The sequence below is a fragment of the Oncorhynchus gorbuscha genome, linkage group LG03 (genome assembly GCF_021184085.1).
Source record: "Oncorhynchus gorbuscha isolate QuinsamMale2020 ecotype Even-year linkage group LG03, OgorEven_v1.0, whole genome shotgun sequence".
NCBI classification, from domain to species: domain Eukaryota; kingdom Metazoa; phylum Chordata; class Actinopteri; order Salmoniformes; family Salmonidae; genus Oncorhynchus; species Oncorhynchus gorbuscha.
In genome coordinates this window covers 87,799,381-87,823,153 of record NC_060175.1, presented here as the reverse complement: position 1 = coordinate 87,823,153, position 23,773 = coordinate 87,799,381, and the positions used below count along the sequence as shown (strand labels likewise).

The following is a 23,773-nucleotide window of genomic DNA, read 5'->3' as shown; positions in this document are numbered from 1 at the left end:
TTGCATTGAGGACTTCCACCATTTTAACATAGTCAACTGGGTGGGACTTCCTATGGGTTTAGGAAGGACCACACAATTCCATCCAGGTCATCAAGAGGGATAAGCCAATGAATTCTGTGAGCAAACATTCCATAACTGCAGGTGGCAGTAACCAAGATGGAATAGGAAGAGACATCCCACACTGTTTTTTGTTTGTGGTTATAGTCAATGAACTAAGCAGACCAGACCCTGCTGCTAATGCATTGGCCCATTTATAAATAATAATTCCCCAATGGTAAACAGTTGAAGGAGCCGCACAGCTATGTTACAATGGGATGCCAGACTATCGCATCTGGACTATGATTTACGCTTTGTCTTGCTAAATTAAATGTTTATGGCTGAGAAAATAAACAAATGTTTTCAAATGGTTTTTAAATGTTGCATTATTCAAGAGTCTAGTATGATAGATGCATGAAAAGTTGCTTGCATAGCTAGTTGAATAGTTTCCCTGTTTAGCCATAGTCCAGTAGGCGATCTACTCCGATTTCAAAGAATTCGTCAGAGCGTGCTTGAGCGCAGAATAGCTGATGAATTTACAAACACCCAACACCTGTTATGACCATGTCAGTAAAACAATTAAATGTATTGCCAGCAGCAAATATTTATTTACCAACACTCTAGATAACATGAAAAGAGCAGAACCAGCTGTGTTAGTAAATTGTCAGATTGAGGTTCAGTCATTTGTCTCGAAGTAAATTAGGTAGCCAACTTTAGCCAGTTAGCTTGGTAATCGACTGTGGTTGTAATGTCAATGCTCGGATCAACCCTACTCCCTGGCCAGAGCGTCCAGTGTGAACTGAACGCTCTGAATTTACAAACGCCTTTGAGCGCTCTGGCACTCCAGTGAATTTACGAGCACACCATGTATGGTAGATTTGAGCCAAACCCCCTCCGGCTCGTGACATTCCCGTTGCTAATGTGAATTATGGCTATTTTAATTTAGTCCCTATACCTCTACTATCTGCAGTTTGAGTTACCAAACTCGGCTTTATTCTTGTTCAAACAACACACTCCAGATGGCAGTACGCACCCTTTGTTTACCACCTCAGAAGTAGTAGAACGTTGACTAATCCAAATAGACAGGTTGGTTGTTTCGCAACAAAACCAACACATGCGCAACTATGGAGCAAAACAGACAGGGTTGTCTTAAATTATTCAACTATATTTTGTCTCTAATGTTTATTGAAAACGAACTTTGCACAACGAGCACTTGTCACAAATACAATTGTCACAGTTGTCGGTTAGCAAGCGAATTTCAGCCATATTAGCATATAGGTGGCGTCGGTCAAAACAAGACATTGTAACAAGATACAAGCTGAAACGAACCACATACAATACGATTCCCCTAATGGTAGCTTCTTGTCATTGTTTCCACCCAGAATCACAAAACACAATACTTCTGCCCCATTTGATGAACGTGCATCGTTTGTGACATTGTCAGCTAATCCATCTATGGAGATGGCCTTAGCCTTTGCAATTAAGAACAGCTGCGTGGATGAATTTATTCTCTATTGACGGTTTAACAAGAGATCATTTTTTTTAAACTGGGCCTAATTTATCTGGATTTTGCCTATCGGATAGGATTACATGTCCAACTCTAGTCCAATCTGCTTAAATGCCCAATCCATTTTCAACCTTTCAGTTCTCTTGTGCCCAACATGCAAATTGTATACATTTAAACCTTCATGAGGACAGAACATTACCTCAATTTTTTGTGTCATTACAGACCAAAATCCAATAATATACAACACACTGGCAAAAGATCAAAGCAAGATTCATTATGAGGCTAAATCAACTTTACAGTCAGCATAATGAGCATCTTGAAGATATCTGATATGTGCAATACAGTGAGAATATATTCATCTGCAGTAGGGCATCAGGAACATACAGTACATCAACAGCCTACATGCAGAGTTAGTATAGGGAAACACTTCTGCAAAAAAGCCTTTTAATAACAAAAAAGGGGACACAAACCCCAATCACCATGTCTAAGGTTAGGTTACAAAGCATGCATTTATAGTAAAACAAAATGGGATTTCTCAAATGTGTCCATAATCAAGTCAAAGTGAGATAATAAAACATGCATCTATGATATAAAACTTAACTGCAAGATAGCCTCTTGACTTCCAACTTTTGTCTTTCATTCTGCCCTTTGTCAGTCCTGAACAAAAATAATGAGAAATAAAATGAGCCTAAGAGTGACAAGTGAACACCTGACCACAAGCTTTTAAGTGAGACAGTACAGCAAGAAAAGACAGCATATATATATATATATATACACATATATATATATATATATATATATATATATATACACATACACATATAATAATGCTCATAATATACATATATAAAATGCTCATAAGAAATACAGAATGCTGTAACATAAAACAGATCAAACATGACTTACACATTTTCCAGGGCAGAGTTCTTGGAGCTCGGAGTCCAGGAGTAAGATTATTTGTAGTGCATGGCTCAGTCCTAAAAAAAGAAGAAAAGACTACACTTAAAACTATGTTTTAAATTTGAAAATATTATCCAACTCTGTTTCAAATATATCTAGTAGCAATAAACTCCACTGCAAACTGTGTGGTTAGCTGACCTGTTCTGACTGATCAGGTTTGTGGACACTCCCCATACGAAAGGCACCGAAGAAATATCAGCTTCTACAAAAAGAAAAGGCTGCATTTAAATAAAATGCTGCCGATGGAAATCAATGGAAAATCTCCAGCATAAAAATCTGAAAAGTTGCATTCACTGCATCAGTCCACAGAGTGTGCAGAGGTTGTGAAACAAATAAATGCATACATGGCATCTTTGCTTTGAGTACACACGCATAATCAGCAGTTTGAGAGAGTACCTTTATCCCAGTCCTCATCACAGTTGGTGTTCGTCCAGGTGCTAACAGGTACCTGCCATTTGCTCTGCACCTCAGCGCTGCCCACTGGAAATCACAGAACCTGGTTAGACTCACTAAAGGGTGCAAATAGGCTTATCATTGAATAATGCAAATACAGAAAGGGTAAAACAAAACAAAAAAGGCTCACAGTCTTCTGCATTCACAGATATTCTGTCAACACAGTTAGCAATGTGGTGTGAAAGCTCATGCTTGGGCATCAGGTGGCGGGCGTTGAAAGGGCACGTTTTTAATTCACTGGCCAGTTTAGGGTGGTTCTACAGGAAAGGACAAGAGAACAGCTGAATAACTTGCTTTCCCATGTACTAACTGACTATATTAGCAACATTTAAGATGACATGGCACAAAGTCATATTGCGCCTTCAACAACATTCCTTCCTGTAGCTACTAACTTTGCTGCACTTGATCAAATGGTATGGAAAGCGGCAGGCACGGATCTGATGGTTCTTGTCGTATGGACACTGAAGGAGTTTATTTGGATCACAGGCATCTTCTGGATCTATTGACAACAGAGAAAATAATGCCATTGAGCCAAGTTAACACCAAGGAAATTACTTATTTAGAATGAGCTAAAAGTAGACTAATGTAGGCAAGGTGTCAAATCAAAATCAAACGTTAGTCACATGCGCCGAATACAACAGGTAGACCTTACAGTGAAATGCTTACTTACAAGCCCCTAAACAATGCAGCTGAAAAAAATATGGGTAAAAAACAAAACAAATAAAAGCAACAAGTAATTAAAGAGCAGCAGTGATAACCATAGCGAGACTATATACAGGGGGGTACCGGTACAGAGTCAATGTGCAGGAGCTACAGTCAGTTGAGGGAATATGTACATGTAGGTAGAGTTATTAAAGTGACTATGCATAGATGATAACAGAGAGTAATAGGAGTGTAAGAGGGGGTGGGGGCAATGCAAATAGTCTCAGTAGCCATTTGATTAGATATTCAGGAGTCTTATGGCTTGGGGGTAGAAGCTGTTAAGAAGCTTCTTGGACCAAGACTTGGCGTGCGGTAGCAGAGAGAACAGTCTGACTAGGGTGGCAGGAGTCTTAGGCAATTTTTAGGGCCTTCCTCTGACAGCTCTTGGTCCTGGATGGCAGGAAGCTTGGCCCCAGTGTTGTACTGGGCCGTTTGCAATACCCTCTGTTGTGCCTTACTGTCGGAGGCCGAGCAGTTGCAATACCAGGCATTGATGCAACCACTCAGGATGCTCTTGATGGTGCAGCTGTAAAATCCTGAGGATCCGAGGACCCATGCCAAATCTTTTCAGTCCCCTGAAGGGGGAATAGGTTTTGTCGTGCCCTCTTCACAACTGTCTTGGACTATTTTCATTTGTTGGTGAAGTGGACACTCAACCTGCACCACTACAGCCCTGTCGATGAGAATGGGGGAGTGCGCGGTACTCTATTTCCTGTCGTCCAATCATCTCCTTTGTCTTGATCACGTTGATGGAGAGGTTGTTGTCCTGGCACCACACAGCCAGGTCTCTGACCACCTCCATATAGGCTGTCTTGTCAGTGATCAGACCTACCACTGTTGTGTCATCAGCAAACGTAATGACTGTGTTGAAGTCATGCCTGGCCGTGCAGTCACGAGTGAACAGGGAGTACAGGAGGGGAACTGAGCACGCACCCCAGAGGGGCCACTGTGTTGAGGATCGGTGTGGCGTTACCTACCCATACCACCTGGGGGCGGCCCATTAGGAAGTCCAGGATCCAGTTGCAGAGGGAGGTGTTCAGTCCCAGGGTCCTTAGCTTATTGATGAGCTTTGAGGGCACTATGGTGTTGAACGCTGAGCTGTAGTCAATGAATAGCATTCTCACATAGGTGTTCCTTTTGTCCAGGTGGGAAAGGGCAGTGGAGTGCAATAGAAATGGCATCATCTGTGAATCGGTTGGAGCGGTATGCAAATTGGAGTGGGTCTAGGGTTTCTGGGATAATGTTGTTTATGTGAGCCATGACCAGCCTTTCAAAGCACTTCATGGCTACAGACGTGAGTGCTACAGGTCGGTAGTCATTTAGGCAGGTTACCTTAGTGGTGTTCTTGGGCACAGGGACTATGGTGGTCTGTTTGTTGGTATTACAGACTTGGACAGGGAGAGGTTGAAAATGTCAGTGAAGACACTTGCCAGTTGGTGTCACTGGGCACTCTCGACTGTGCTTCTCTTTGTAGTCTAATGGTTTGCAAGCCCTGCCACATCCGAACGAGCGTCAGAGCTGGTGTAGTACGATTCGATCTTAGTCCTGTATTGACACTTTGCCTGTTTGATGGTTTGTCGGAAGGCATAGCGGAATTTCTCATAAACTTCTGGGTTAGAGTGGACAAACATGCACAGGTAGCCTACTTTTTGAAGTGATTTATTTGACAATCAAATGAAAATACGACTGGCTGTGTTCATTCCACTTTAAAAATGTAATATTTTCTGTTTAAATGACGTCTATTATTAAATTCATAGAGACCCCCCGGATGTCATTGCGTAATTCGCACTCTGCCCAAATGGATCCAAGCAAAAAGGGATAGTGAGGCCTAGGCAGATTGTACAATGAGACATATTTCACTGGATGTATAAACATGAAGCATCCAGTTGGTGGTTCCACTCACTTCCACTCACTGGCAGGCTGTGGATTTTGGCCAACATTCTGCAAATTCTCATCAATTAAACATTTGATCTCAATAAAAGTTATGTTCCAAAATACTACAATCTGTTATAAACAGAGTGGACTAAGTTTTATAGACATTACCATTTGTAAAAGTTTTTTAATTTTTTAAAAGCAAGCTGTTTAGGAGCACAAACGCAAATTGAGTTCATGTAAATGCACTATTCACAGTAGGCGTTCCCTAACAGAAATATGCATACTAAAACGCGCCAATGGGATATTGCTAGCGCGTACTTGGCTCTGCCCACCATGACTCATTTGTCCCATTGGAAACAACAACCTGTGGTCTCTTGGTTTAATTATAAAAATCTTTGGTGCTAGTGCAGTATTCAAGCCTCTGTCATAGTCAGTTGATCACATCCGTGCAGGACAATTAGGTCACTGCAGACAGAGAAGTTAATTAACGTATGAGAGGTCCCTAGGAGCCAACAATCAAAAATGGTAATTGATTGAAATTACAAAAGGCAATATATTTGACTCTTACCAGCCTTCTCCCCTTCATCGTTCCAGCGTGGCAATGTCTCAGCTAGAGTAGTCTTCGAAGGACTACAAGTTGATCCAAATCGGATGGTAGACATCTTTCCTCGAAGTGTGGCCTGGTGGTCGCTGAAGCCAGGTTACTGAGCTAATTTACTCAACAAGCTCGTAGCACGTGAAGATTTAAGTTATCTTGCAGGTAACGTTAGGTAGCTTACAATGTTACCACCGTGATCATGCATTCAACCGCTGCCTAAAGTTTGCGTTTCTAATTTGTACGTTTATTTTCCTGATACTAGCTAATAACATGTGGCATGGCCAGCTCACTAGCTAGGAACGTTTAAATAATGTTTCTGCATAATAATGATAGCTCTTAAACTTTGCCTTTCTCTTGGCAATAAACAGATTTTAAAAAAGTAAAACTAGCAACGTCTTTAAAAATAACCAGATTTAGCAAATATTCACCTTTTTAGTAAACTGAACTTGGAAGAGCGCGTGTAGATAGCTGTAGTGGAAATTGACTTCAACTTTTAAATACGGCAAAACATGGTTTGATCCAGTGGGTGTGTCCTACAATGTCAGTCAGCCATGTCATTGGCTGTCAATCACGTTGCCACAACATATGTGACGCTCAGCGAATATACACTGAACAAAAATATAAACGCAACAATTTAAAAGATTTTACTTAGTTACAGTTCATATAAGGAAATTAAATAAATTCATTTGACGTCATCTATGTATTTCATTGGGAATACAGATATGCAAAATATTTTATTTAACAAGTCAGTTAATTAAGAACAAATTCTTAAAAGGTAGGGACGTGGATCAGAGAACCAGTCAGTACTTGGTGTGACCACCATGTTGGCGGCGGATAACTGGCATGACAATGGGCCTCCAGGATCTCGCCATGGTATCTCTGTGCATTCAAATTGCCATCGATAAAATTAAATTGTATTCGTTGTCTGTAGCTTATGTCTGCCCATACCATAACCCCACCGCCATCATGGGGCACTCTGTTCACAATGTTGACATTAGCAAACCACTCACCCACATGACGCCATACACGCTGTCTGCCATCTGCCCGGTACAGTTGAAACCGGGATTCATCAGTGAAGACCACACTTCTCCAACTTGCCAGTGGCCATCGATGGTGAGCATTTGCACACTGAAGTCAGTTACGATGCCGAACTGCAGTCAAGTCAAGACCCTGGTGAGGACAACGAACACGAACCACAGTTTCATCAGCTGTCCGGGAGGCTGGTCTCAGACAATCCAGCAGGTGAATAAGCCGGATGTGGACGTCCCATTTGTATGTACAGTGGATTTGGAAACTATTCAGACCCCTTGACTTTTTCCACATTTTGTTACAGCCCTGCCCTGATTAAATAGTTTTTTTCTCCCTTATCAGTCTACACACAATACCCCATAATGACAAAGCAAAAACAGGTTTAGACATTTTTGCCCCCCCCAAAAAATGGTAAATGTGATTTTACGTTTATTTAAGTATTCAGACCCTTTACTCAGTACTTTGTTGAAGCATTTTTGGCAGCGATTACAGCGTCGAGTCTTCTTGGGTATGACGCTACAAAATTGGCACACAAGAATTTGGGGAGTTTCTCCCATTCTTCTCTCAAGCTCTGTCAGGTTGGATGGGCAGCACAGCTATTTTCAGGTCTCTCCAGAGATTTTTAAGTCCGGGTCACTCAAGGACATTCAGAGACATGTCCCGAAGCCACTCCTGCATTGTCTTGGCTATGTGCTTAGGGTTGTTGTCCTGTTGGAAGGTAAACCTTTGCCCCAGTCTGAGGTCCTGAGTGCTCTGGAGCAGGTTTTTCATCAAGGATCACTCTGTACTTTGCTCCATTCATCTTTCCCTCAATCCTGACTAGCCTGCCGCTGAAAAACATCCCCACAGCATGATCCTGCCACCGCCATGCTTCACCATAGGGATGTGGCCAGGTTTCCTCCAGACGTAATTCTTGGCATCCAAAACATGTCCAATCAATTGAATTTACCACAGGTGGAACAATAAAGTTGTAGAAACATCAAGGATGGTCAATGGAAACAGGATGCACCTGAGCTTAATTTCGTGTCTCATAGTAAATTGTCTGAATACTTATGTAAATAAGGTATGTTTTATTGTTAATACATTTGCAAAAATGTCAACCTGTTTTTGTCATTATGGGGTATTGTGTGTAGATAAAGGATTCTTTTTAAAATACATTTTAGAATAAGGCTGTAACGTAACAATGTAGGGTCTGAATACTTTCAGAATGCACTGCATGTAATCCTTTATGACCATATGTACCTCTGTGATTAATTATGATTTATTGTGCACAAAAGTTAATCAAATTGTTTCCACACATGATTTTGCATTTGCAGAATGGTCATGTGAAGAGAAATGTGTATATTTTGGGAAGTGAGCACTCTGTTTGACCTGACGAAGAGCCTTTTATTGTCCCCAGCACAAGGTAAACCTATGTAATTACCATGCAATTTAATCAGCTTCTTGATATGCCACACCTGGATTATCTTGGCAAAGGATCAATGCTGACAAAAAAAATATGTAAACGAATGAGAGAAATAAGCTTTTTCGTGTGTGGAACATTTCTGGGATCTTTTATTTCAGCTCATGAAACATGGGACCAATAATTTACATGTTGCGTTTATATTTTGGTTCAGTAATTGCACTACATGACTAAAAGTATGTGGACACCTGCTCGTCGAACATCTCATTCCAAAATCATTGTCCCACCTTTGCTGCTATAACCGCCTCCACTCTTCTGGGAAGGCTTTCCACTAGATGTTGGAACATTGCTGCAACGACTTGCTTCCATTCAGCCACAAGCATTAGTGAGCTCGGGCACTGATGTTGGATGATTAGGCCTAGCTCGCGGTCAGCATTCCAATTCATCCCAAAGGTGTTCGATGGAATCTTGATAAACCATTTCTGTATGGACCTCGCTCTGTGCACAAGGGCATTGTCATGCTGAAACAGGAAAGGACATTCCCAAAACTGTGGCCAAAGTTAGAAGCACAGAATCATCTAGAATGTCATTGTATGCTGTCGCGTTAAGATTTCCTTTCACTGGAACTAAGGGGCCTAGCTCAAACCATGAAAAACAACCCCAGACCATTATTCCTCCTACACCAAACTTTACAGTTGCCACTATGCATTGGGGCAGGGAGCGTTCTCCTGGACTCCGCCAAACCCAGAGTCGTCAGTCGGACTGCCAGATAGTGAATCATCACTCCAGAGAACCCGTTTCCACTGTTCCAGAGGCCAATGCAGCTAGTTTTACACCCCTCCAGCCGACGCTTGGCATTGCGCATGGTGATCTTAGGTTTGTGTGCGGCTGCTCAGCCATGGAAAGCTATTTCATGAAGCTCCCGACGAACAGTTATTTTGCTGACGTTGCTTCCAGGGGCAGTTTGGAGTATTGCAATCGAGAACAGATGATTTTTACGCGCTTTAGCACTCGGTGGTCCCGTTCTGTGTGCTTGTGTGGCCTACCATGTTGCGGCTGAGCCACCTCTCGAGCAAGGTAATGACAACTCATTCAAAACTTTATATAAATGTATCTTAATGTTGTGTAGTCATTGTCGAGCCACTGTTTTGTGGCACTTCTCTTAACAGTCCTATCTTGGCAAATCTTTGGTAACGCCCAACCAAAGATACTGACAACAACATAGGGCAAGTAAGCACTAGCCTGGTTCCAGATCTGTCCAAGTGCTGTCACAGCTGACTTGCCATTTCTAGATGTTTGGCACGACAACCATCATGGGAGCAGTTGGTAAAAAATACTGGTCAAACAGTTGCATCCTCTACTGACAGAATGAGGTCGATATCATTCCAGGATACCCGGGCCAGGTCGATTAGTTTAGTTTAGTTTATTTTCAGTAAAAGTGCCGGTTTTAGCCAGCCGGCTAATTTTCAACCGCAGTCCCTGGGCAGGTTATTAAAAACAATTACAATGTAGACAATAGCACCATAGGACAAGCAAGACATAGCAACATAGGACAAGCAAGACATAGCATACAGACAGAGCAACATAGGACAAGCAAGACATAGCATACAGACAGAGCAACATAGAACAAAAAGCAGCAAAACAAAATTCATAAAAGCAACAAAGTGTTTCCACACCTCACAAGCTACAGACAACATGGAAAGCGGCAACACACAGCTAGGGACCATGTTCACAAATCTGATTGACCTTTAGCCAGGTCTTCAAGCATTTTATGAAAGTGTGATATGTGGTGCAGTTATGTGTGTCTGATGACAGTGTATTCCAGACATGGGAAGCTCTCACAGAGAATGCAGATTTACTAAAGGTGCTTTTCCTTAGGGGAACTATACAGTCACCTCTCATGGCAGACCTTGTGGATCTGCTGCCATATGTCTGGGTTTTCTGTTTAACAAAAATATTGAGTGGAGGGGGAGCCAGGCCATTAAGGATCTTGAATACAAGACATGCGTCGGTGAATTGCACAAGTTTTTCCCAACTCAAGAGCTCATGCTTTCTAAGGATGTGACAATGATGATGGCTATTGGGCTTCCTATCAAGCACTTTGAGAGCCTGTTTGTAGACAGACTGAATAGGTTTTAATGTTGTACAGCAAGCTTGGGTCCAACTAGTCAAGCAGTATGTTAAGTGGGGGAGTATCATAGAATTGAAGTACAGTTTTGCTACCTCTGTAGTCAAACAATTTTGTATAAATTGGAAATTAGCTAGGTTGAATTTGGTTATTGAATGACCTTTTTCACATGCTTTTTAAAAGAGAGGTTGGAATCAAGTATGATGCCAAGGTACTTAAAATCGGATACCACCTGGAGCTTCTCCCCTGACACAGACATCTGGCTCAGTAGCATCTGTTGCCCTCTTTGTGAAGAACATGCAAACAGTTTTTTTCACATTGAGATGCAAACACGAGTCACTGAGCCACTTTGTAACCTGGACCATTACAGTAGTGAGTTCTTGTGCAGCTTGTTGTTTACTCTTTGCATGCACATATATCACTGTATCATCTGCATACATTTGAACTTCAGACTCAGTACAGACAGAAGGCAGATCATTAATGTACAGGCTGAACAGGAGGGGCCCCAGTATTGACCCTTGGGGCACGCCCACATCATAGCTATGAGTGGGCGACAGCTCATTGCTCACTCTGACACACTGAGTTCTGCCTTCAAGGTATGATTTCATCCATCTCAAGGCATCAGGGGAAAAGTTGAAATGGGACAATTTTGTGATGAGAATCTCATGGTTAACAGTATCAAAAGCCTTCCTTAGGTCCAGAAACACAGCCCAACAGCACCCCCTTTGTCCATCTTGGACTTCACATTTTCCAGAAGAAAGCAGTTGGCCGTTTCTGTGGAGTGTTTCGCTCTGAAGCCAAACTGCATGGAGTGTAATGTGAAGGGGCTGTTGTTGAGGTGGGCAATCAGTTGTTCTGCTACACACTTTTCAACAACCTTTGACACCATAGGTAGTATACTAATGGGCCTGTAGTTACTCACGTCAGCAGGGTCGCCTGATTTAAAGATGGCCGTTATTATGGCCGACTTCCATACCCTTGGAAACACACCGAGACCAATAGATGTGTTGGTGACCTTAGTAATGGGGCCAATGAGTGACTCTTTGTAGTTTTTAAGAAAGGCAGAGTCCATCCCAAACACATCTTTGGCTTTAGAGTTCTTTAGTGAGCTAATCACCTTGTTCACCTTTGACTCAGAAACCTCCCTTATGATGAAGACAGGTTGAGTGTCATTCACTAGCACTGAGCCCAAGAAATCAGTGGAGGGGTTCTGTGTCAGTAACCTGACAGAGTCAATAAAGTAGGAATTGAAGGCTGTTGCTATTTCAACTGCATCCTGTGTTAGATTGTTATTCACCATGATTTCTAGTCTTTTTGCAGTGTTACTATGGTCTTTCCCTGTTAACTTTTTTAGATTCTCCCATATCAATTTAGAATTTCCCTTTGCGTCACCAATTATGTTAATAAAAAAGTTTGCCTTGGCCTGTCTGATTTCTTTTATCACCTTATTTCTCAACATGGTAAACCTACGATTAGAAAGGCCTGCTCGCTGAAGTGTTTTAGGGAGCGTTTGACAGTGATGAGGGGTGGATGCTACCTTTCCAACAAGTCAGTTCGTCAAATGTCTGCCCTGTTAGAGCTGCTCCTGTCAACTGTGCAAGTGCTGTTATTGTGAAGGGAAAACGTCTAGGAGCAACAACGGCTCACCCTCCATGTGATAGTTCACACAAGCTCACAGAACTGGACTGCCGAGTGCTGAAGCACGTAAAAATCATCTGTTCTCGGTTGCAACACTCACTACAGAGTTCCAAACTGCCTCTGGAAGCAACGTCAGCACAATAACTATTTGTCAGGAGCTTCATGAAGTGGGTTTCCATGGCCGAGCGTCCACACAAAAGCATAAGATCACAGTGCGCAATGCCAAGTGTCGGCTGGCTAGAGTGGTGTAAAGTTTGCTGCCATTGGACTCTGGAGCAGTGGAAACAGGTTATCTGGAGTGATGAATCAAGCTTCATCAAATCACATTTTATTGGTCACATACACATATGTAGCAGATGTTATTGCAGGTGTAGTAAAATGCTTGTGTTCCTAGCGCCAATCGTGCAGTAATATCTAACACTTCACAACAATACATACAAATCTAAAGTAAAAGAATGTAGTTAAGAAATATTACGAGGAGCAATGTCGGAGTGGCATTGACTAAAATACAGTATATACATATAAAATTAGTAAAGCAGTATGTAAACATTGTTAAAGTGACTATATGATAGTTGACAGACGAATCTGGGTTTGGACGATGCCAGGAGAACGCTAACTACCCCTATGCGTAAGGTCTGTTTTTCATGGTTCGGCCTAGGCCCCTTAGTTCCAATGAAGGGAAATCTTAACGCTACAGCATACAATAACATTCTAGAACAGCCTTTCTTAAAGTATCGGTCGCGACCCAAAGTCTGTCCCGACGTGTCAGAATACATTTAATTGCCTAATTCATTACTGGAATGATTTGGCATCTGCGCTCTCTGCTTAGCAGCGGTCTCAGCTCAGTTTGGCAGCTGCGCGAGTGGGAGATGCCCTTGTGCTTCGAGGTTTACCGGATCCATTTTCTGCAGTTTTCTTGAAGATCACTCCGCGACACACTCGATGCAGCGCTGTCGTTCAGCTGCAGATCATGCGCTTACAGCCACTGACTTGTCATTCCCACTCTCCATCACTCATCAAATTTATTTTTTAAAATGTTTTATTTATTTATTATAAATAAAATGGCGTTATGTTAGCCACGAATTCTGACTGAGCTCGATTGTAATGAAACGCAACGATGAGTTTCTCGCTTTCATACAAACTTTGAGAAATAACGAGGAGCGCCCACAATGTGGGTGGGGAAGAGTTTAGTAATGAGTATCTCAAAACGAACAAATTAATAAAAACGACACGTCCTGACCTAATATCCACAGCATATTGCTAAACCCAGGGAATACTTTCAGAACAGGGCAGAATGCTTCAGTTAACATTGCTTTGACAGTGGAAAACTAAGTCAGCTAGCAAGGCATTGTCATTTTATAACAGGTGATGATAAGCAGAAATAAGGGAGTACTATCTCTCATAGTAGTAGATATGAGTTTCTCTTGCCATCAGTCCCCAGGACTTGTACACAGCTAATAGCTTGCGTTAGCCAAAGCAACCTAGCTAGCTACTGATGCAATCCCCGGTAACTGTACAGATGGAAAATTAGGCCTGCTGTACATTTTACTGTAGAAATGGTTAAACTAGTCTAGGTTGGAACTGTTGCAGTTTTAAAATACTGGAATAAACTGATTGAAGCTAGATGTTTTTTGAGACCAACACAGTTCTGGGTTGCTCATCCGCAGCAGGAAGCGATCTCCTGCCTGACTGAGAAAGCAGTAGATGTTCAGATCCAGTTTGGCACCACATACCTATGCAAGTCAGGGTTCTCAAGTACAGAAACAGTTTCAAGGCTGAGCATCACCTCAGCGTTGCACTGTCAAAAACTGATCCCAGAATAGAAATGCTCGTTGAAAACTTCAACCAGCCACATACCTCACATTAGGACTGTGTGTGTGTTTTGTTCTCCATCTGTGTGATGTGATCAATCAGTTGATTTCAGTTCAGAATAAAAACATATGTATTGTATTTTTACAGCAACAGTTCCATCTCTTTCAACAATAATTTCTACAATACTGTACTGTTAGTACAACCCTATCAAAAAGCCTGTGTGTGTGTTCTGTTATTCATCTGTGTGATGTGATCAATCAGTTTATTCCTGTTCAGAATGGAAATTGCTTGTATTTTAACAGCAACAGTTCCAACGGAGACAGGTATGTAAGTGTTTTTAATGGGGAAATTAAACATGAATAGATATTTCATTATTTGTTTTTGTCTATATTGCATTTGTTTTCGGTGTAAGGGCAATGAACTGTACTGATATTTACATATAGTCATTTTCCTAAGCTTGGTTGCCATATTTTCCTATGCTTGGGTGCCAGGAAAACACATTTCTAATTTGGATCCCAGGCTGAAAAGGTTTAAGAACCCCCCTTTCCTGTTTCAGCATGACATTTCCCCTGTGCACAAAGTGGGGTCCATACAGAAATGGTTTGACGAGATCGGTGTGGAATAACTTGACTGGCCTGCCTGCACAGAGCCTTGACCTCACCCCATCAAACACCTTTAGGATAAATAGGAACGCCGATTGCGAACCAGGCCTAATTGCACGACCTCACTAATGCTCTTGTGGCTGAAGGGAAGGAAGTCCCCACAGCAAGGTTCCAACATCTAGTGGAAAGCCTTCACAAAAGAGGAGGCTGTTATAGCGGAAAAGGAGGGACCAACTCCATATTAATGCCCATCATTTTGGAATCAGATGTACGACAAGCAGGTGTCCACATACTTTTGGTTATGTAATGTACTTTCATTACCATTTTTTTGTGTCTTTTAGACTGCGGCTGTATAGACACTGCTCATCCTCCAAATCCAGGCTAGGGAATGGCCAGCAAGTTGTGTCCAGGCTTCAAAGGGTCCATGCCAAATATGAGCACTTCCTCCAAAGACGTTCCTCGCTTTTATGTTCTCTATAGCACTTTTACGAAAGGTAAAAACTCAGCTCGCCACAGCACCATGTTAAACTCTCATAAGTGGGTACATAAATTGTGTTGTTTCGTCATCAAGCCTTTGTTTGGCATCTCTATTTATACAGATCTACCATACTGTAGCAAAATTATTTGGATTCGGTCAACCAATAAGACTTCACGTTTGAAGGCAAAAGAAACACAAAGATGTAGCCTAGTTAATTTGGCTTCTGGCAGCTTCTGTGCTGCCATTACAATGAAGCCATCTTTTGTATTACCATTCTTCAGGATTTTGGCTCTTTTTCCAAGATGCCAAAGAGGTGAAGGTGATAAAAACAAGGATTCTCACCAACAGTGTCAAAGTCCAGGACTTAACCTATCGTGGTATGGAGAAACTCGGGCAGGTCGGTGGAGGCTAGGGCATACACTTGAATAACAAGGAAAGTTCTTATATGGTTAGCAGTCTTTCTTTATAATCTGCCTAGTAGTATTAATAGTATTGTCTGAAAAGTTCTCCTTAGTATGTAAATGGTAACTTTTTCGATGTTTGTTTTTCTTAGTTTCGCAGAGACATGATTAAAGCCATTCCGCTGCTTTTAATTTCTATTCCTCCATTTGCCAACTATCTGGTGTTTGTCCTAATGTGAGTTCACATAAGTCATCAACATCCTCCTCTTGACTCATATTCAGTTAGCAAATATCTTAATGATCAATTAAATGGCAGTTAAAAGGTCAAATAATTGTGCATTTATGCCCTCAATGATAATACATTGTGCCCCCCCCCCCCTACAATGTATTGAAACCCTCTTTGTTCATGTGTCATGTTTCTTCTCTCTGCTTCCCTCTCCTTTTTACAACCAGGTACCTTTTCCCCCGCCAACTCCTGATCCGCCACTTCTGGACCCGCCAGCAGCAGACAGAGTTCCAGGAAGTGAACCATTCCCACAGGGTCCAACACCACTGGGCAGTGGTGAAGGGGCTTGAGAGTGCAGGTTCACATGTCAAAGACAGCCGCCTACTAGACCTCTGCCACAAGGTGGGTGAATGATACAGAACAATTAAACCACTCCCTTGCATATATATATATATATATATATATACTGCTCAAAAAAATAAAGGGAACACTTAAACAACACAATGTAACTCCAAGTCAATCACACTTCTGTGAAATCAAACTGTCCACTTAGGAAGCAACATTGATTGACAATAAATTTCACATGCTGTTGTGCAAATGGAATAGACAACAGGTAGAAATTATAGGCAATTAGCAAGACACCCCCAATAAAGGAGTGGTTCTGCAGGTGGTGACCACAGACCACTTCTCAGTTCCTATGCTTCCTGGCTGATGTTTTGGTCACTTTTGAATGCTAGCGGCGAATTCACTCTAGTGGTAGCATGAGACGGAGTCTACAACCCACACAAGTGTCTCAGGTAGTGCAGCTCATCCAGGATGGTACATTAATGCGAGATGTGGCAAGAAGGTTTGCTGTGTCTGTCAGCGTAGTGTCCAGAGCATGGAGGCGCTACCAGGAGACAGGCCAGTACATCAGGAGACGTGGAGGAGGCGGTAGGAGGGCAACAACCCAGCAGCAGGACCGCTACCTCTGCCTGTGTGCAAGGAGGAGCAGGAGGAGCACTGCTAGAGCCCTGCAAAATGACCTCCAGCAGGCCACAAATGTGCATGTGTCTGCTCAAACGGTCAGAAACAGACTCCATGAGGGTGGTATGAGGGCCCGACGTCCACAGGTGGGGGTTGTGCTTACAGCCCAACACCGTGCAGGACGTTTGGCATTTGCCAGAGAACACCAAGATTGGCAAATTCACCACTGGCGCCCTGTGCTCTTCACAGATGAAAGCAGATTCACACTGAGCACATGTGACAGACGTGACAGTCTGGAGACGCTGTGGAGAACATTCTGCTGCCTGCAACATCCTCCAGCATGACCGGTTTGGCGGTGGGTCAGTCATGGTGTGGGGTGGCATTTCTTTGGGGGGGCCGCACAGCCCTCCATGTGCTCGCCAGCGGTAGCCTGACTGCCATTAGGTACCGAGATGAGATCCTCAGACCCCTTGTGAGACCATATGCTGGTGCGGTGGGCCATGGGTTCCTCCTAATGCAAGACAATGCTAGACCTCATGTGGCTGGAGTGTGTCAGCAGTTCCTGCAAGAGGAAGGCATTGATGCTATGGACTGGCCCGCGCGTTCCCCAGACCTGAATCCAATTGAGCGCATCTGGGACATCATGGCTCGCTCCATCCATCAGTGCCACTTTGCACCACAGACTGTCCAGGAGTTGGCGGATACTTTAGTCCAGGTCTGGGAGGAGATCCCTCAGGAGACCATCTGCCACCTCATCGGGAGCATGCCCAGGCGTTGTAGGGAGGTCATACAGGCACGTGGAGGCCACACACACTACTGAGCCTCATTTTGACATTACATCAAAGTTGGATCAGCATGTAGTGTGGTTTTCCGCTTTAATTTTGAGAGTGACTCCAAATCCAGACCTCCATGGGTTGATAAATTTGATCTCCATTGATAATTTGTGTGATTTTGTAGTCAGCACATTCAACTATGTAAAATCTGACATCCAGGCAATTCGAGACTTGTTTTCTGGACCTCCCCTGGGTATCAAGAGAATGAAAGCAGATCAGATGGTCAGTGCTTCCTTTTATTCAGAAATTTCCTAAGTTTACGGAATGGATATCAGACCTACTGGATTTGCCTCATCAGAAAACACAACATACAAGTGAGCTCAAAGTATTAGGACAGTGACACTTTTGTTGGGGCTCTGTACTCCAATACTTTGGATTTGAAATAATACAATGACTGAGGTTAAAGTTTCGACTGTCAGATTTAATTTGAAGGTATTTTCATCCATACTGTGTGAACCGTTTTAGAAATTACAACCCTTTTGGAACATACTAAGTCCCCCCATTGTAGAAGGCCAAAATTATTGGGGGAAATTCACTTCTGTGTATAAAGTAGTAAAACATTTAGTATTTGGTCCCATATTCATAGCACACAAGGACTACATCTTGGTAAGTAATTTTAAAAGTCACTGTAAATAAGAATAGAATGTTTCTAAACACTTCTACATTGAACTTTTTACTACAAGTGAATTTGTCACAATACTTTTGGTACCATAAAATTGGGGGGGGGCACTATGTACAAAAAGTGCTGGAATTTCTAAACGATTCACTCATGTGGATGAAAATACCATCCAGTTAAAGCTAACAATCTGCACTTTAATCTCAGTCATTGTATAATTTCAAATCCCAAAAGTGCTGGAGTACAGAGCCAAAACAACAAATAATATAACACTGTCCCAATACTTTGAGCTCACTGTAAGCCTCTTTGTCTCCAGAGGCAACTCTGTCCCCTGTTCTTCCTGACTCCCCGCTTCCCAACTCCCATGATTGCCACTCGACTGAACAGCCACAGCATAGAGCTACTACAGCTGGACCGTGCTCTCAGCAGACATGGCCTGCACCAGTTGGATGACTCAGAGCTGAGACAGGTCAGTGCACATCACTGGACCTCATTCATAAGATCTACATGTAATCGGATTCATACAGTGCATTCAGATAGTATTGAGACCCCTTCCCCTTTCCACATTTTGTTATGTTACAGCCTTATTCTAAAAAGGATTACATTCATTTTTCAAAAAATCTACACACAATACACCACAATGACAAAGCAAAACAGGTTTGTATACATTTTTGCATATTTATTAAAACATGTAAATAAGGTGTTTTATTAAGTATTCAGACCCTATGCTATGAGACTCGAATTTGAGATCAGGTACATCCTGTTTACATTGATCATCCTTGATGTTTCTACAAATTGATTGGAGTCTTCAATTGATTGGACATTATTTGGAAAGGCACATCTCTGTCTATATAAAAAAGGTCCCACAGTTGACAGAGCAAAAACCAAGCAATGAAGTTGAAGGAATTGGTGGAAGGGAACCAAAAAATGTCTGCAGCGAAGGTCCCCAAGAACACAGTGACCGCCATCATTCTTAAATGGAAGAAGTTTGGAACAACCAAGACTCTTCCTAGAGCTGGCCGACCAGGCCAAACTGACCAATCGGGGGAGAAGGGCCTTGGTCAGGGAGGTGACCAATAACCTGATGGCCACTGACAAGAGCTCCAGAGTTCCTCTGTGGAGATGGGAGAACCTTCCAGAAGGGCAAATATCTCTGGAGCACTTCACCAAATAAGGCCTTTATGGTAGTGGCCAGACGGAAGCCACTCCAGAGTAAAAGGCACATGGCAGCTCGCTTGGAGTTAGCCAAAAGGCACCTAAAGGACTCTCAGACCATAAGAAACAAGAGTCTCTGGTCTGATGAAACCAAGATTGAACTATTTGGCCTGAATGCCAAGCGTCACATCTGGAGGAAACCTGGCACCATCCCTACGGTGAAGCATGGTGGTGGCAGCATCATGCTGTGGGGATGTTTTTCAGTGGCATGGACAGAGACCAGTCAAGCTCGAAGGAAAGATGAATGGAGCAAAGTACAGCATGATCCTTGATGAAAACCTGCTCCAGAGCACTCAGGACCTTAGACTGGGGCAAAGGTTCACCTTCTAACAGGACAACGACCCTAAGCACACAGCCAAGACAACGCAGGAGTGGCTTTGGGACAAGTCTATGGATGTCCTTGAGTGGCCCAGCCAGAGCCTGGACTTGAACCCGATCAAACATCTCTGGAGGGACCTGAAAATAGCTGTGCAGCAACGCTCCCCGTTCAACCTGACAGAGCTTGAGGATCTGTAGAAAATAATGGGAGAATCTCCCCAAATACAGGTGGCCCAAACTTGTAGCGTCATACCCAAGAAGACTCAAGGCTGTAATCGCTGCCAAAGGTGCTTCAATAAAGTACTGAGTAAACGGTCTGAATAAATGTGATCAGTTATTTTTATAAATTTGCACAAATGAAAAAAGTAATTATGGGGTATTGTGTGTAGATTGAAGGGGGGAAAACACATGTAAACCATTTTAGAATACAGCTGTAACGTAATAAAATGTGGAAAAAGTCAAGGGTGGCGGTCACAATGTCACCTGTGAGGTTCAAGTCAGTCTGTCGGTCTCACAGTAATTATCAAACACATTTAGCATGTCCTGGCTTCCACACAGAGCCTACAAGCCACTGATGCAGACCTTTGGAACATCTATATTTAAAAAGTCTAATAAATCCATGTAATATAGCCTACACCTTCACAATAAATCTGTCATTTATTTTACAGGTCTAAAGTAGCATGATATAAAGAATGTAGTCCATTTCAGAATAGCATACTCCGAGTTGTCCTTATGTTTGGTCCTGATCTGGCTATACCAAATAACTGTGGGCTATACTAGTTCACTTAGCAGACAAGATTTGCTTAGAATTCCGTAGCATTTTATATTATGAAGAATACAATTGAACAAAGCTGAATAAAATAAAGGATATTTTCTCCAAACGATTTGAGGGAGTGTGGCTATTCTGTTGAATGGTGTGGTGGAAATTTAAATTAAAAACAGATATTCCTGCTTAATTTAGAGTTTATGTAACTTTAGTTCTACAAACGTTGGGCTATAGGTTTTGATTTTTAATACATTGTACGGCTGCATGATGTGACTAATGATGATTAGAAAAAAGTCGCTTGAATTGCATGAGCTCTGCTTTCTTTTTTGAGCAGACTATACACACGTCATAAGTCTCTCATTCCCAATTTGACAAGCACTTGATAATGCCTTAAATGATGGAGGCATCCCCTTTGTGTGGCCGTAATGCACCCCCCAAAAATCCATGCCTTTTGCAGGCGGGGGCCATTGTGCCCTTGGCCCAGAGTGCTGCATTGCGCTATTATTCCTGAGTGGTGCACGCCTCGAAGCGCCGATCACTCACATGGCTCTCCATCACGTGATCAGGTCTCTCTCACAGGCTACAGGTGAAGACAGACAGATCCGGGACGCCACTGCACGCATCCTTATCCAATTCCAAGGAGCGTAGTGAAGATATTGGAAGAACTGTCCACATTTACTTTGTCAGCCAACAAGATAAGTAGGCCTAACGAACAGCAAAATCACTAGCCAATATGAATCTATCCTCCATAGTACAAACGTATATCTATTCATTTCTGTGCGAAATAAATATTCCCAAACCGTCTGGGACAGTTGTGGGATGCGATCAATCCCAAATTAATACAACCACTAGCATCAAACTTTTTAAGCAATGTGGCTGACGCAACAGATCAGAACGTTAAAACTTAGGCTATTTCTTCACTTTATAAGCACAGTAATGCACACATGGCACTAGGCTATAAGCGTGAATGTTCCATTGGAAAACACCATAAATGCAATTATACATGTAATTCTTTTATTATAAAAAATGGTACATTTATGGTGAAAATAATCTTCCCCAAACTTGAAACTCAGCACTGCTTATGTATACCAGTCAGGCTCTATGCCCCTTGTAAAGCAGATTAAATGTGCCTAATTTTAAAGTAATTTTGGCCACTTTAGTTTTGATAACCTTATCAAAACATGTAGGCCTATGGGCTAGGTTACATGAAATGTGTGACTTTTTTTAAAGTTGCAAAAAGGCATTGTTTCTTATGCTGGGCGTCATTCACAAGTGATAGGCTAATATTGTCATCAGACCCATCAGACTGTTCTTTATTTAGTCTTGTCTTTACATATACTAAATAATGTGAAATTGTTTTGATTTTAGAATGGACCATTATCATGCACCCTTCTCGAAACAGGGGCATGGGGAAAAAAAATACATGTCATCTATGCACTTAGAGCGAACGGAGGAAGCTTTTCCCGTGGTTCATTTTCATGCCAGCCAGGTAGGTAGGCTATACTCCTGTTGTAAAGGTATGCAATGTGCTTAATATTAGAGAAGTTGAGAAATAAATAGTATGTCTAGCCTATTAAAAAGCTGATGGGATCCTCTTTTTAGTAGAGGCCATCACTCTGTTTTCTCAGCAATTGCATAGCCTATAGAAATGTTGCGCAATATGAGCTCTAAGAGCTCTAGATTTTTGATTAATTTTGCATTGATGTCAAGTGATTACAGGGACAATAGAATGCTGAGTACCAGGCAGTTAGCAAGTTTGGTAGGGTACTAATGACCATCAGCAGCATCAGAGCTTGGAGAAGCCTAATTATCGTCACTAAACGGTCACTGGTATTACGGTCAACGTAACAGCCCTAGTCAAAGGGTCTGAATACTTTCAGAATGCACTCTGTCAGCAAAAACCCAAATGGATCAAATACTAGTAATTTGCCACTAGTTAAATTGAAAACTCAACCCTGATCTTGTCAGGCCTGCTGTCAAGGGGCTTGACTCTGGCAGTCTCAGCATCAACCAGTGCCTGGAATGGCTTTCAGTGGCTCCAGTTCTCCTCTCGTCTGAAAGGGATCTATTCTCTCTCTCTCTCTCTCTCTCTCTCTGTCTCTCTCCCGACAGTATTTTTCTTTCTTTGTGGGCAGACCGATGTAAATATGGCTTATTGTCCTCATGCCTCTATGTCCCAGAGTCAGAGGTCTCTCTGCTTGTGCATAGCATGGTCTTGCTCTCTACCAACTACCCAAAGCCCTACCAACATTACCAGGAAGGAACAAGGAGTGATCTGCCACTTCCATTAATTCAGCCATCTCTCACCATGTTGGGCAGGGCAACTTTCCTATAGGCCGTCAACATCTGCAGTCTACCAACGCAATGGAATAAACACCAAGCTTTACAACTCATCTCACTTTTAGGGCAAAGTGATTACTTGATACATTGCATTTCTGTGGTGATTGTGACAGAAATGTGATAACATTGCAAAGTCTCAAACTGGTCGATAATTTCAGGCTCCAAATCAAATCTTATGTCACGTGCATGCTATACCCCAACATTTTGTTTGAGAAAACTGTCAGTAGAGTTAAATGTGATGGAAACCCATTTTACTTTTTTCATTAGTCCACTGTTGATACAGTTCCAAAATGTTTTGCATGTCTGCAGTCAAATTAGCAAGATAAAGCGCTTAAGTCAAATCTTTAATTTGACTGCTGACATGAAAAACAACTATCAGTGGACTAATGAAGAAAAAAAAAACCAAAATAGTTTGAGGGGAGTAATCTGATTACAATTGGACAGGTAACCAGTAACGAACAGATTACATTTAGAAAGTAACCTACCCAACCCTGTACAGTGGGTTGTAATAAGGAGGCGTTTGACATTGGGGAAAAGCAAAGAGCAACTACTGATAGTAGAGTAGTAAGTGCAATGTTTTATAGAATGTTGCTTTACATTAGCACCTAATGTTGCTTGCCAATGCTGTAGTAAGGTGATACTGGTGAATAATCACTGCAATTCAACAGGCCATTAGACATAAATGTTTCAGCTATGATGGCACTTTACTTGTTCAAGCATTGTTTAGTTGATAGGAAATGCATTTCATGTTGGAAATATTGTTAGAACTTTATTCACCAACCAGTGACAAACTGCACAGCTACAGTAAATGGCAAATGCCCTCTCAATCAATGTGCCTTGCTGGTGGATGGGTGCAATCCGTTTAAAAATGT

General features: G+C 42.2%; 1 protein-coding gene and 1 pseudogene across 1 annotated transcript; one reads left to right on the top strand and one right to left on the bottom strand.

Annotated features, from left to right (window-relative positions):
* Window positions 1–1,797: 1,797 nt before the first annotated feature.
* zgc:56699 (uncharacterized protein LOC405758 homolog) lies at window positions 1,798–6,662 on the bottom strand. The gene is made up of 8 exons (XM_046344294.1): window positions 6,560–6,662; window positions 6,102–6,259; window positions 3,349–3,455; window positions 3,087–3,213; window positions 2,900–2,983; window positions 2,642–2,705; window positions 2,450–2,520; window positions 1,798–2,200 (listed from the first exon to the last, which is right to left on the bottom strand). Coding segments are annotated over exons 2-8 (549 nt in total). The 5' UTR covers window positions 6,196–6,259; window positions 6,560–6,662; the 3' UTR covers window positions 1,798–2,198.
* A 7,401-nt stretch (window positions 6,663–14,063) lies between these two features.
* On the top strand, window positions 14,064–23,161 carry LOC124017828 (annotated as a pseudogene).
* Window positions 23,162–23,773: the final 612 nt, after the last annotated feature.

Coding starts and splice junctions, on each gene's coding strand:
- zgc:56699 (XM_046344294.1), bottom strand. CDS start 6,195: ATGTCTACCATCCGATTTGGATCAACTTGTAGTCCTTCGAAGACTACT. Junction 3,456..6,101: donor CGATGAAGGGGAGAAGGCTG/GTAAGAGTCAAA, acceptor TGTTGTCAATAG/ATCCAGAAGATGCCTGTGAT. Junction 2,521..2,641: donor AACCTGATCAGTCAGAACAG/GTCAGCTAACCA, acceptor TTCTTTTTTTAG/GACTGAGCCATGCACTACAA.